General features: G+C 41.5%; 1 protein-coding gene and 1 long non-coding RNA gene across 6 annotated transcripts in view; one reads left to right on the top strand and one right to left on the bottom strand.

Moving 5' to 3' along the window:
• LOC147149538 (uncharacterized) overlaps positions 1-15,550 on the top strand; it is a 222,652-nt gene that overhangs the window by 46,601 nt on the left and 160,501 nt on the right. The window lies entirely within an intron of this gene.
• The window catches only part of unc13c (unc-13 homolog C (C. elegans)), a 126,654-nt gene that overhangs the window by 35,037 nt on the left and 76,067 nt on the right, over positions 1-15,550 (bottom strand). For all 5 annotated transcript variants that reach the window (XM_086027060.1, XM_086027061.1, XM_086027063.1 and 2 more), the window contains exons 17-19: positions 14,669-14,802; positions 10,570-10,655; positions 74-200 (exon numbers count right to left, since the gene is read on the bottom strand). In XM_086027060.1, coding sequence (XP_085883186.1) covers positions 74-200; positions 10,570-10,655; positions 14,669-14,802 — 347 coding nt within the window. The remainder of the gene's footprint in view (positions 1-73; positions 201-10,569; positions 10,656-14,668; positions 14,803-15,550) is intronic.

Raw genomic sequence — 15,550 nt, 5'->3', positions numbered from 1 at the left:
TCACATGTCACGCATTTTGAGTGTATGTCCGTTGAGTGTGTGTACATTTAGGAAAAGAGTGCATATTACTCACAGAGAATACTCTGGCGGGACCCCCTTGAAGGCTGGCAATTCGCGCACATATTCATTATGGAACCATTTGACTTTGAAGTGAAGATTCATGTATTCAGTGCTTTTGCATAAGCGCTGCTTATCGTGCTCTGAAATGCAGATTAAAACACAGGAAAGGGAAAGCGGTTAGCGCGAAAGCTTCATGTCACCTGGTCGGACATGATAAAACCTGGTCGGAAAAAAATCACCCCCCCCCCCCCCCAAAAAAAAAGCTTGTTAATTTCAACCCATAACATTATTTTTAAAAGTCATTCAAAACTCCCAAGGCAAAGAAAGTGCAAGCACATTCATGCTAAATGTGAGACTTGGGTAGCTGTGTTTGCTTTAACACAAATATCTTCACATTCATAATTACGCCAACAGCCTGCAGCTATTGAAGGCATTAGAAAGTAAAAAGCGGCCTGCAGCTCTCTTCAGAAAAGACAGAAAGCCCTTGAACGACTCCAGAGAAAGTCCAGATAAATCCGTTTTTGGCTGACGTTGCCGCTGAGTCATTAAGTCTGGCTCGCTTCAGACATTTTGGAACAATTTAACCTTTCCGTGGGATCCCCTGGTCATGATCGAGGCATGGCGAGAACAGATGGTCTCATAAAAGAAGTGAAATTCAAACAGCGACGTAACCATTTACTCCAACATTTCTTTTGAAAAGACAAAATTGTACAGAATCTATTAAAAAAAAGTTAAATGTACAGAATATATTTTTTTAAAAGTTCCCCCAAGACCAATAAAGTAACTGGCATAAACCACCCATTAGGCTGTTTGAATGGTAATTCAGAGCTAGCAACGCGCTGTCCGTGGACAGGAAGTTAGGTGGTCGTATTTTAAGGAAATAATCTATTAACTTTATAGTTTCACCCCTACCATATCTAAAATATAAAAGTCCAAAATATTGGAACGATGAAGGGCAACTTTACCCAATGGTCCACGTACAGCCAATGGTGTTTTTACAGGAACAGTACGATACAGATTTCACATGTTTGCCAGCCTCTCGTTGCGAGACAGTTTGGTCCAATGAAAGAATGACAAAGGCCAGTCGCACCCCAACAAGCGGCTTTTTGTTGGTAAAAAAAATAGTGCTTTACTTAAAAATATTACTGACTCCAAACTTTTGAATTGTAGTGTATACACACATTTGAATTATTACTAAGACTATTAAAACAGCATATACAGGAAGTGCTGAGGTTTTTTTTTTTTTTTTAATTGTCCCTGCAGTGCAAGGAACAAGATAATGGTGCATTTGGTTCATCTTATAAAAATAATAAATAATGAAATAAAATAATAAAAAATAAATGTATACAACTGTCACTTGAAAGAAATACCCCCCAAAAAAGAGCAATGAATCGTAAAAAAAAAAAAACTGTCACGAGGTTGATGAGCAGTATATGACGCGAGTAAATTCTCTGTCAGACTCAATGCAATGAAAGAAAATGCACGAGCTGTTAATGAAGTCAAGACAAGCAGCCGGTGTAGACAGCTTTATCATTTCAAATGGGAACACGTGTGTGAGGTTGAGTGTTCATGAAACACACCAACCACCCACGAGAGTACGTTTTCATGACAACAACCTCATTTTGTTATGATAATGAAGCACTTGTTTTTATTTTGACGTGCAGAACACACCATTGTCCAATGATACATGGACTCGCAAATACTGTAATATGCACGCCAGGCCAGTAGTTGGGAATGTCGCTATTGTGAAGAAACACGATGCGTGCTTTGGGTCTTCACCAGTGTTGGGCATATTACTTCAAAAAAAGTGGTTAGTTATAGCTACATATTACTTCTTCCAAAACATAACTGAGTAACTTACGGCAGTAAGTCAGTCACCATCTTCAAAAAGTAATTAGTTCCTCAGCAAAGTAATTACATTTTTAAATTGTATTTTATTTTATGTTCTATCTGTAGTGTAAACAATGTTTCTAATAGCTGAATCAAGAGTAAAAACACAATATTTGACTACATTTAGTATTTATTTGAACCCAACAGATTGCAACCAGCCACGTATACGGCAGTAACTGACCGTGCTTCCCGTTGTATTTTGGGACTGTCGCAAACCACCAGTGCCACCAGTCAAGGTCAAGGTCAGGTGTGGGCCAAATGTATATGGACGCAGCATCGTGTCAAAAACGGATCTTAAGACGCAAACAATATGAAGGAATTAATCCAAGGCTGCTTTCATTTAGCTCACACCGCCTCAACGTTAACTGAATAGACGGTTGGAATCCAGCTCGTTGCACTCAAGCTGTCACACTTTAATCCTGATAAGAACCACGAGTGCTTAGCCTGATGAATAGTGCTAACTAAGCCTGTCAACCCACGCTCTTCTTTAAGCGCAAAGAAAATATTGCCAGGTGTTTACATTTTTTTTAACATACACATGGTTGTTGCATTCAAATAACCAAAGCAATACTGGGTGTTGCTTGTTATCATTGAGGAGGAAGATTCTGAGGGCAATGAGTGCTTTTCACCCCCAAAATAAAATAAAACAAAAGAAAAAGCTGCGCAGCAAATGTCATCTTTGTTTTGGTTCTCATTTTATCATTAATCCTCGAGTTCTGATACACCAAAAAGCTCACTCTGTAGTTTGTGTAGCAATTAAGCCCCCACCCCTGCGTTATGCTTCGCTTTTCACTTTCCAACTGTTGAGTTAGTTCAAGTAGCGTCTGAATTTTGACAGTTTGGCAGGGGTCCCAGGAGCCCGAGTAGAAGACCTTTTTGAAAGCACTGCAGTATCCTTCCTAAAATCAAGGCTTTACAGTTGCTTTCCCTCTGGGCTTTCTGCTCCCATCCACATCCAACCGTCATGGCTGAATCGCTTTTGACTACACAGAGGAATGTAACGTTTCACTTGGTGGCAGGTTCAACAGTACTTTGTTTTTCAAAACGGCAAATTGTCATCTCGATGCAAAAGCTGAGTGTCGGGACTGAGGAAGGAGATGATCCAAACTGCAGAAGCAGAACAGCAAAAACGTCAGCAAGTAGAAGACCCATCAAGTGTGAAATTACACAAGCAAGTTGATCTTTTGGGGGGAAATATGGGCAAAAGTGACTTCTTTAGAATTTTGGAAAATTGTGACCTGTCCGCTGTATGCGCCACATACACCGATCTCCCACACGAATTTGGCGGCTTGATGAAATGCCGCCAAGCATATACAGGCATGGAAAAACGCATCCGACCAAACATTGTTTCTTCCGTTTGACTTTGAGCTACAGGGACCTCTCCTCCCATTCATTGGCACTACAGCCCGTGGCCTCGGAATGCCAGGGAGAATCTGAGGGAAATGAAACGAGGCCAGCGAGAGCGTTGCAATGAAACACGGCGAGGCTGCGTGACTTGTTCGGAGTGAGTCATCAGCGTCATTTTTAGAAAGGCTTTAAATGATTTACATCCAGCAAATTCAACCGGGAATGAAAGCGACAACTGACTTTTTTGTGTGTATTTAATAATACAACCCACGACACCGCATTAACAATTAAAACAGCGATCGAAGTCTTTTGCCTTTACGTCACTGACTTGAGTGGAATCGCATGAGCAGGGGGGTACCTAATGAAGTGTCTGGCGATCGTGTTCTTCCGAGGCCCGCCAATGCATATCTGTCACTCGCGAAGGTCAGTCGGTGCATATTCATACGTTCTGCTTATGCAAATCCATTCTCATGAGGTCTTCTCCTGCCGCAACACGGCGATGATAACCGCCTGGACGTGCATGTTTGAATGCTGAACAAAGACAAGCTGCAATATGCTGTTTTCTTTCCCTGACCCGTCTTGACTTTATGGGGTATTTTCCTCAAGTCTCGATTGAGTGTTATTGATGGGTTCTATTAAAATGATTGTTGCAACTTAGTACAGAACGTAAAGGTAGTCAAACACTGATCCTGTCGACGAGGGTTTGATCGGATTAGATGGCAGAAAAAGTACACACCACGGTTCTGAGTGTTTGACTTGGAAAGTGGTACTTTCAGAGACCAATTAAATGTGTACTCATTTTCGCTATTTGATGGTCTAACTTACCTTAATATTGACTTAACATTAAGCGCCTCATTTGTTTGAGTACGCTTACAAACGCTTTCTTCCAAAGCACCACGGCTCAGTTGCAGGCGCGGCGTGGTCATCGGGAATGTCGGGAAAATATGAGAATTTTCCGCAAGGGCCGGTGTACTTCCGGCCCGGTCCTGGCCATCACGGCCACGAGCAGTTGAGAGCGGATTCTCACATGCAGCATTCCGAGGTTACGAACAGCACGCAATAAAGTGTGTGAGCGTAGTTTAGTGATAGACAGTGACACAGTCTGACTTGCGTACAAATTCGGGTTACATCTCTGCCCTGTGAACAGAATTCTGTCGTAAATCGAGGACCCCATGCACTGTACCGTTTTGATTGTGGCAATGCGTAATCACCACACCAAACGCTATTTTTATCCTGCTTCACGGTGGTTGTGTAAAACCTTTTGCCGCATGCCTGTAAACAAAAGCAAATGTTGCTAAGCCGGTGATTGTGAAACAAGTTCTTTTGTGCCCCCCCTCTGGTGGTTAATAATGTCGGCCGTCCCGAGGGAGGAGTTGGCTCAGCGTCCCTGGTGAGGATATCATTTTGTCTGACGCCCCTCACCGCGGCGTAGCGACTCACACGGGACCTCTTTTTGTTTTGGCGTCATTGATTTAAACGACATGCATGTGAAGTGCAGCGGCTTGCGCCAATTGCCATCCAATGACCATCCATGGGATTGGGACAGGCATGAGAGGCATTGCACATTTTATATGGACTCCTTTTAAAGCAGTAAAACGAGGAGTGGATTCACAAATCCTATTGTATGATGTTCTTCATTAGAAATACCTCATGTGAATTAATTAAACAATCGTGCGCTTGGTTAGCTCCGCCAAGCTCAAATGTGAGAGGTATTCTTTGGTGGTTTGGCAACCAATTTCAAAACTTTGTGAATGACTGGAGGCATGTACAAAGCAATAGCCCATTAATTTGTTTTTTGCAAACCGGAATAAAAAATGTGGCTAGAGGGAAGAATCAATTTTTATTGAAGCTGTTGTTCCAAATATCATTAGCCATACTGGCACCAGCTGCAAAGATAATATTTCATGAGCTGGTGACCGTCCCTCTAATAGACAGCGTGTCCCAATTAGTCGGCGGTTGCATCATCCTGATAAAGCAACGGAAAACAAATGCTACCCTCAAAGAGATGTCTCCTGTTTCCCTTCGGACAAAAAAAAAACAGGCTAGCAACTACTAATAGTAGATAAGCCCATTTGAACGTGTTACTAACCAAAACAGCAGCACCTACTAAAGCATGTAAACCCAAAGAAAGAATGACTGTTGCACTAGACTCTGCCGTGGTCGTTCCACAATGTTGTGTGTGTCCATGCTTGTTCCAGGGCGCTACGGAACTCTTTGCCTGTAGTCTTGATGCGAGCCCTGGCATTCTCCAGCATATTTCCACTTTCATTTGACATCCCACCCAGCGCATAGACAGGCGGTGGGGAGCATGTTTCATCCACAATCATGGATAAGAGATTAAGTGTAGTCTATTACACTGAAAGCTGCGACGAGGTATAGCGAGACCATGCCGCTGATGAATTCATGCGACGGTAACTATGGCAATACGTCATTCATTTATGTTTAATGAAGCTATTCCAAAAGGCGGGATATGAGTTAAAGGGCTGCTGGAGTTTGGGGGTCTTAAAGGATACGCTTTCATGACGGCGATTAAACATTTTTACGGTAGCTTTGCAGCACTGATACTGCGGAACTGTTGGTTTAGTCTGGTAAGGTAGCTAGATGAGCAATGTGAACAAGTAAACGGCCAGTATAGTCTTCTAAATATACATATTTCCAGAGCTGAGCATTTTACTAAAAATTGAGCGTCCCTTATTCGTCATCCGTCTGCAGCGTGGGCACCCTCCGTCGTCCGTCATTCGCCTTTCTTTCGGGGGGGAAATAGTACCCGTCTATAGGGCGGTCCGCCTCTAATTTTAAACGACCATCTGTCAGCGAGTCCGACTAAACTTTCACTGGCTCCTTTAAACCTTAGTTTCTTACTGTACCTGTACCTGAATAAAAATAAAATTGTCCTCCGAAGTGGTAGGGGGAAAAAAAGCACTTGTGGAATATGAGTTAAGCAGTAAAATCCACCTGTTTTTGTCCATCTCAAGGGGCGGCCATTTTGCCACTTGCTGTCGACTGAAAACGACATCACAGTTGCTCAGGGCTCAGATAACGAGCAATAATGGCTGAGCTTAAGAAAACAGGTGAACCGTGATTGGTTGTTACCTGTTACCTTACCCTGGGAGCATAGCTCGGGGCTTGCTTTTTCACCTCCCCCTTCCTTATGTTGGCTTTCCTTTCCGTTCTGCCCCCCTCTGGTTGGTCATTCAGTTTAGTGTAGTTTTCTTCATGTCTTTTTGACTGGTTGTAACTTAAATGAGTTTTCTTGCTCTGCACTCGTGACATGGCAATACATTTGATTCCATTAAGTATTTTTGTTGTGCATCTGAGACTCTTTCATGTATTGGAGAATTTAAACAAAAGAAATCAGTTTTATGTTTTACCCAATGTGAACTGAACCGGGACCTTAAATCCAAGGGTATGTACGGAACTAACTTGAGACAATACCGTGAAACTACTAATTTTGAACAAAATCCATTCGGGGACACGGCTTTGTCTGGATTTCACAGCTATTTTATCCATTGGGTTACAGATGACATCTTGCATGGCAGGTGTCTGAAGAATCCAGAGGCCTCTTTTTATTTGGGGGAAAAAAATGGTGGAATTTGGAATTGACTTTCCACTGTAAAAGCGTACGAAGCGCACATCCAAAAATAAGGCTGTGTCATAAAGTACTGGGGGGGCAAACGAATGAAGAGGCACAAGGAAGTGCACTCATTCATTATTTCGCACCCTCCCCTTCTGTCTTTTTTTTTCTGCCGCTCTTTGTCTTCCACATTCAGATTCACACAGAGATGCTAATATTAGCATCAACCCTTTTTTTTTTTGTTTTTTTTACAGCCTCAGCGCAACCAAAGCCCTCTTAGCAGCAAGCAGAAGATGCATGAAAGCCTTGATTCAGTCATGCACACGTGCAAGCACGTGTGCTCCTTCCTCGCATTCATTCATTCATTCTTTCTGTGACGCAACGTATGCGGCCAAACCAGCATGGCGGCATCCTTCAGTCTCACTTAGCTCTTCTTGCGTAATCTCGTCTGTCTGTCTGAGACCAGCAGCCCAGTGGTCCTATGTACACTACAGAGTATGTCGAACGGACAGCCTCCTTCTATGTGTCACGTCTATAGTGTATATGCGTGTGTGTGTGTGTGTGTGTTGTACATCTGCAGTTGGCGCTTTCATTTGGTATCTGGTTGCCATAGCAACGCAGGACAGTGTGGCACGGAGAAAGCGGCAGCGGGTACATGCTGTGGTTGTGAGGGCATTAACAATATTTGAGTTTGACATTTCTGCCTTTCATCATTAGAGGAAAAGTATTTGTTTCCTTGTCTTTTGGGGTTGTGCAGAAGGTAAATGTTTGCAAGAAAAACATTTGGTAGATACATTTACATGAAAAATATGGATTACAGTGGGCTCTCCAGACATCGGAATCTCAGAATCTCCAAATGGATATACTGTACATATATACAAATAAGTCAAGCCGCCAACATAGCAGCTATGGCTAACGTCGGCTCACGTTGACATTTAAAGTGCTCACGTTAGCTTTGTATTGCTAGCGCTGCTATTTTGTTGAATCTATGCATTCATATGCACGTTGGTGAGAGGTGGCTTTGGTTAGCGACACGGGGTGGGGGAAAGAGGTGAATCAGTGGGATGAGGCTACATTCAAATCTTGCTAGCGCTTCTAACACTGCAAACTTCCCTTGTTAAATGTTAACCTGCAACTTATAACTTTACCTGTGGAGTTGGTGACAGTTTGAGCCTGGAAATAATATAGTCGCTTGCGTGTATTTCCAGCTCGGAAACACCCGCCAAAAGTTTCATTTTTCTTCATTAGACGTTTCTCATTTTATTCATTTTTTTCTTGATTGGCTCATCCTGAGGCATGCAACACGCAATGTGTGAACACTCAAGTGATCACGTGGTTCCTTGCCAGATAAAAAAAGGGTGACAAGATGACCCCGATAAACGGACGCGTAACCATTTCATTCAGTCAATTAAATGTGGTATTGAAGGTGCCAACCTGTCCTTGGTGTGTGGGAAACGGCGTCTACACACTGGGAGGCATTCTGTCTCCATAAAGACTGACTTTGACGTGAGGGGATCAGGCAGGCAAGACAAATGAGGTGCACCTGTGTAGAGCATGTGCTCTGTTGCCACGCCACATTGCACGCTTTCTGGGTAATAAAACCCAAAAACTATTTTGGAGTAAATTGAGCTGTTTCCCTTTCCGATCAGTCAACCAAGACTCTCAGTTGTTTCAAACATACTGGAATTCATCCACTTTCACTTAATTGGTTGGAAAATGATCACTTTTCTACAAATAATGTATAATATACAACAGTGTTTTTCAAACTCGGACGGAGATATTGTCAGGTGTGCCGTGCGAAATGATCTCATTTGTGCGGTCTAGCGCCTGGCAGCGTAATCATGTCTTTACTACGTTGTAGTACTCTTCCATGCTAGCAGGTAGCAGCAGCAGGTAGCTATTTGTCTTTGTTTAGAGACAGGCGAATTAGTGACGCATGTTTATCCAAACAGGCCCATGTTTCACAAGTGTCAATATGAAACATTATAAAATACTTTTTTCTTTGTGTTTATTTAATTCCTATTCAAGACGTTATAATATAACGTCATTCTTCAATGTTAAATCGTTCTGATATAAACAATATAACACTTATATTGTTCAAATAAGCTTCTTTTTTTCACAATTTCAGCTGGTGGCGTGCCGCGGGATTTTTTCAATGAAATAACTGCCACTCTTTTCCCTTATCATGTGTGGGCTCTCACATTCTAAAAATCTTTTACAATGTCAAATATCAGCATGTACCCCGCCCCATGCGTGTACCCTCCTTAACTTCTGTAATCCAAAGTTGATACAATACAATACATCTTTATTTATATCGGGCTTATGACTGACTGAGATGTGTGCGCCCTTGCAAACCTGGCGGGCCCCACAATTGTCGTTCAAACACATCTATTGTTAGATTGATTCAAAACTCCCTTTTGTATCCCACCTACACACCACCGATCCACATATCCCGAGGGGCTGTTGATCCACAGTACTCTAACCTAGCAGGAACAGCTTGCTCAATCACCTATAGGAGGTATTTGCAGTCTTTTGGGGAATAAGACGGAGCAGCAGGAGCGTTCGCTTTGGGTACGTAAGTTAGAAGCCACGTTTAAACCTGAAACATCTGTCTTGCGGCGGCTCAGAGATTTGTTCCTTGATGGCTGCCTCCTTCGGAAAAGCACTAACTTACATTCATCACATTCATGTACTTAAAAATGTATATTTTGGGACGTTTTGAACTCCTGTTTTCATGTCAGTGCCGTATTTGAGCAGAATAATGCTGCCCGGCATAGTTGCCACAGTGTAAATAAAAGCACTACTTCCCTTTGGGACATCGTGCATTTTGCATACCGCAACTGATTTTCCTCATGCTCAAGTGTAAACTTTCAAAGACTTTTTAAATGCTACGTGATATATATTTCGAATTGAGAATTGGAGTTATGGGCCAAATGTCTCTCCGAAAGTCAAAGTAAAACAGGAACGATAATGTTTAAGAAAACATCCACGTTAAACAGTTGTCGCGTCAATAAACGGCCAAAACTACTGAATGTCTATTTTGAAACGGTCTGGTGTATACCACCTTAAGTCAACGATGCATCTGATGGTCAAAAATCGATTTCACGTTCCCATATTCTTGGATCTTACAATCACTGAGCCAATTACGTGATTATTATGCCTGCTCAGGTGTTTTGCATTTATTGCACTTGATTTATGTTGTCTTGGTTTAGTATGACTATTGCTATTTTGTTAGCACAAAGACGTAGATTAATCAATCGATTGTTAATCCTGTGGGCTATTCTATGATGTGCATCCGTATTCATGCAGGGAAAGTCACCGCTCATGTTTCTGAACCGCCTGTTACTCATCACTTGCGTGTAAATGTGCGCCAACACATGCTTGTGTAAAAAAAGAATCACATCTCTTGTTGCTATTGTGAGCATTTGGATTGTACCTACAATTAGTTGATGATTTCGACTTGGATTGTGTGAATCAATAGTGTGTAATCAGTGGGCAGTGTGGTTGAGAGCAGCTGATGAGCTCTATTTTAAGCTCATGGCGAATGGAAGTGTTGGTGTCACCTTATACCTGATGAGCGCATGAATTAATTGTGCTTGGCGAACAAATAGCTGGACACTGAAATCTAAGATGTGCGGTGCATTATATCGGATCTAAATATCAAGTCGATGTTCATCGAACTTGGAGATGAGACTCACCTTCCATGGCGTATTTCATGTCCAGGGCAAAGAGGTTCCATGTGATCTCCGCACTGATCTTACCCACGTTCAGCTCCTGAGGAAACCTGGCGGAAATGGAGACGGATTCCAGTCAAACACGTTCGTTCCCCTGTAACGGCATGTTCCGCTAGGTGGCCCCAGAAGAAAACCGAATGATTTTGCAGCATGATACGCTTGGCGAGGCTCCCCCATGTCACCAGAACGCCCAAAGAGCATGGCACCGTTTTCATCTGCTGAATCAATAAAAGAATAGCTAGAATCTTGGATGGCTATATAGAGCAGTGGTTCTCAAACTGTTTACACCCAGTACCACCTGAAATAAATATTTAGCACACCAACTACTGCCATGATGCCCAAGTAGCAAAATAAATAAATGTATTTTCCTATCAAATGAAAATATAGTAATAACAAAACACAACAATTGTAATAAACCGATTTGTTGAACTTTGAGCAAGGCACGCGCACACACATATACATAAATACACACACGTCGGCAATGCATTAAGAAGAAAAAGTGTGCATCCGATTTGTCTGAATATAGAAATATACATACATCAATGTGTATGCAATGTGTAGTTATATATATTTACATTTTATGGACCATTCCACCAAATCAGTGCCCCTTTCTTTTTTGTAATACTCAAAATAAACTCAAAGTTTGGTATTTTTGCCTCTTAATTTTAAGCACAAAAATTTGTGACACACATATTGAACAACTCATTGTGCATTGCTTCATCTCAGAACTTGTTTTATCATGTCAGTTTTTTGTACTGACACTCTTAGTGGGTTTTAGCCATGACATTTACACTAACAGAATGCTAACTTTAAACATAATACATATCAATGTGCATTGTTGTAAAAACATATTTTCATGTTATTGCTTGGACATGCAAATGGCACCAATTTGGTTTAATGGACCATATAAGCATTACCATAGAATGAGGGATTTGTCAGTTTGACACATGATTTAATGGTAAACAATACATTTGCATCGTTATTTAAAGGCTTGTGCAGGCTAAAATGAATGGCCCACGCAACTGCGTACATGCGTGACTTATACAAACGACGGTATTGATTTATGACCTCGTTAAATGCAACCAATGGAGAACAGGCTTGATCGTCAGTAAATAATTTACAGTCGTTAAACTCCTATTTTAAGTTACGTCATTTGGACGTGTCACAACTGCTAACGTATCCGTTGCGCTTCTCGGCTGTCTCAACTCGATGCCGTTTTGCGAGGAGGCTGGTCGGCTTAATTTTCTTTATATCGGGCAAGGCGGACTTATTTAAGGAGTATCCTTTTGGTTTGCCTCTCGCTTCAAACAAGCTATGAAGACAAACTCACCGCTCCGTCTCTGCCTCGCCCACTGCTGTCTGCAGCGGAGGAGAGTGACATGTCTGTAGTCCGGTAAAGTTAGCATCAGATTGGCACATTCGGAGTTGTCGGTCCATATTGTTTGTGTTTTAATAATGCTTCGTTTTTACGTTATTGGACGACAACTCCGAATGTGCCAATCTGATGCTAACTGTACCGGACTTGTGCGTGTGTGTGGGGCACACAAACTACATCGCGCCGGGGAAAAAAAAGTCACACTACTGTGTTATATAAAACTAAGACATTACTGTAATATTTGGCAATATATTTGCACATTTGGATTATTTTGTAGCTTTGTGACCTTTTAAATTCAAATTCAGAAAATAATAAAAAACGATCTTTCTCACCCGATACCGGATCAGATGAAAATCACGTGATCTGACCGGAACAGCCCTAATATATACGAATGTGTATATATGTATATGTATATATGTACGTGTACACACACGTTAGTAATGTGTACATTCCTACTTAAAATGAAAAGGGATCTGGGAAGAGGACTTGCATGCTGTATAAAACAATATGACGATGCTCATCCAAACGAATAAATGAAAAAAAAATGTAAAAAGCCAACACAAAATGACTAATATGTTGTTTGCAAATGTGATTACAATGGGTAATGAAATAAGACTTGGGATGGAGGCTCCCTGTTTGCCAAACAATCTGCTCCTTGGAATGCTGTCGAGTGGCAGTTAGAGGTTGAACGTGAGCCATCAGTGGTTTAATTATCCGTGTTCTCTGACACCGATGAGAGGGCATGAATAGATGAAGGGCTCCCTGGCTGGGAGAAAGGTCAGCTCTTCAGGAAATCCTTTGCGTTGATTTCTACAAGCGTAACGTTTTTGTTTTTTTTCCCCCAGCCGAAAGCACAATCGCGCCGGTTTGCAGAATAAACACAAAGCGGGATGAGGACGTGGATTTGTGATGTGAGCTGCTAGCGAAGGAAATAAAAACAGATTCCAACAACGATTGTTGCTCGTGCTTTCACGTCGATTGCGCTTTATATTCAGCATACGATAAAATGTCAATCAATCTGTGTGGGTGCATTCTGCCTCCATGTGAAGTAAACAAGCATTATGCAGGATGGCTATTTTTCTTCGGGAATAGTCTCAAAAGCTTCTAATCTTTTCCGGGCATCATTCGATATGTATCGGCACAAAATGAACTCTGGTCTTTACATAGTTTGGCCCTGAAAACAAATAAGGCCGACTTTCCATGATTTGGCATCAGGCCCACTTTGAGGTTTTACCATAAAAAAAGAGTGGGGTGGGCGGGGCATTTTGGTTCTGAAACTTGACCAGAGGAAGAAAAGTGGAGGAAGTAGATATAATTATTGCAGAGCTATCATTAGACAGAGTAGGAGAGGCTCTGCGAGGAAGCTCAGGGCATAAACAGTCGTAATGAGCATCGTAAATCAGCAAGGCGCGAAAGAAAAGGAAATGAGCTAAAAATATGAATGCATACAATTGGATGAGCGCGTATGCAATATGTGTAAGTGGGACAGCAATGGGAGCCGGTGGGGGGTGGAAATGAAATGATCACGGACTTTCTGCTTTGGTGAATTCCACCGTTTTCGTGGAATGGGCAACATATGCTCAGCAATTACTATTGACTATTTAGTCGAAGCATTGTTAGGAAGCCGTTCAATGAAGTCTCAACACTGATAGTGGGAAAGGCCATATCACTAAATTAACGTGGTCCATTATGAGATGAAATTAACACATCCATCCATTTTCTCTTGCGCTTCTTCTTTTGGACAAGAGGCAAGGTAACACCCTGGACTGGTTGCCAGCCAACCGCAAGGCACATACAGTGTAGGGTGATTTATTACAGGCCAAATCACCCAATGGGTTTAACCAAGCGGATTTTGGTTGCAATTAAATTTGCTGTACTTTGTGATATTGATGTTACAACACCAAATCTCAAATTTGAAGTCAATTGGTGCAGGGGTTTAGAAGCTACGTCCTTCCAAATATTGACATTCCGGGCAAGAAGGGGCGTGGCCACCTTTCTTTTTAACACTTAGGCTATATGTCAGCAGCTATTGGGTCAATCATCACAAAACAAGGACTGTATTGTTAAAATGACAATTCAACAAGGAATCCAATTGCACTTAGATGATTGGTACATATTTTACTAGTGTGACCTTTTGACCTATAATTGACCTTGTGGATCATGTGACCTGAACACAATTTTTCATGAAGTGTAATTTCTCACATGTTCTCAAAAACATAAAAAACATAAACATAAAAGAGATGTAACATTTTTTGTTCAGCAGCAGTAAGGACTCCAAGTATCCTTACCCTTACATTACATTAGAGAAAATGCACAAACACGAATGAATTGAGATTTGGTATCTGGTTTGATCCGTAGCATGTCAGAGAAAGGGCAAAAATGTTGATAATTTTTTTCCAAAGTAAATGCAAATGTTTTATTTTGATTCAACAAAAAGATAAGTGTGCTTACATAGAGGACTGCAGAAATAAAAACAATAATTACTTCTGGGAGGCGGAAATTCAGAGGATCTGAGCAATTTAAAATTAAATTAGTTGATTGATTCAAAAATGATTGATTGTTTTAGCCCTACTCCATTGTGCTTGAGTTGCTTCAAAACACAACAATCAATTCTACACAGATGAGTAAAATAAACCGTCTATTGATTGTTATGACGTCTCAAATTCATGAGTGTATCAGGGTACATACTGGTTGATGACGGGCGTGTAGGCGGTCCTGTCCTCATCGATCACTGACACCATGAGGGTGATGAGTTTTGGCCAGAAGTCCAGGTTCTTGATGGATGGTCCCTGCTCCTCACGTGGGATGTCCTGCTTTCGGCTCTGCACAGAAGGAATTCAGCAAACGTTAGGTCGCATCACTAAGTTGGCGACTGAAAGGAATGTTTCATCAGAAAACAAAAACAGTGCTGCTCGACCTCAGCGTCGACGATACCACAGCAAGCAAGTCTTTGCTGTTTTTGTGGATTAATCCCATTTCAAACATAGCATTGATGACGAGCTCCGATGAACTTTCAAAAAACAGACAAACATCAAAACCTGTTCTCACCTTGTACGAGCACAATAAACCATATTTGGTAAGTAGGGCTGAAATTAACGCACACTCCTTATGATGGGTTTAAGAATTGCGTGATATTAATAGCAAAAAATACTATGGCTGCAAAAACCGGTTCCAACGTTTCAAACAGTATTGAAAGGATGACTATGCTGTTTATGTTGTACAAAATTGCTTCTCCTTGACAGTTCCATTTTGTGATGAGTATTTTTTTCCTTTTCAATCAAAAGTAGATGGAAAACAATTAGTGATCACCAGTGTATGATGATTCTGAACACGTGTTCTCCATTCGTTAAGCTGTTTCATTTTTCAGAACGCAGCAGAATCATCCACGGTGTATTCTACATGCGGATCCATAGCTACACTAACTACGTTTACATGGACAAAAATGTATTTAATCCAATCAGAGTTGAGATTAAAATGATGAATAAGTGTTTTCATGCGCACCGATCGGATTAACAATTGACATAAACCACCTCTCTCGTTCGGAATAAAATCTTGATCGGAATGGGCTTG

This window comes from Filicampus tigris, chromosome 3 (genome assembly GCF_054856515.1).
Source record: "Filicampus tigris isolate MCC_2025a chromosome 3, RoL_Ftig_1.0, whole genome shotgun sequence".
Lineage (NCBI taxonomy): Eukaryota > Metazoa > Chordata > Actinopteri > Syngnathiformes > Syngnathidae > Filicampus > Filicampus tigris.
Note: the sequence above shows the minus strand (reverse complement) of the source record. Positions and strands in the feature narration are given on the sequence as shown.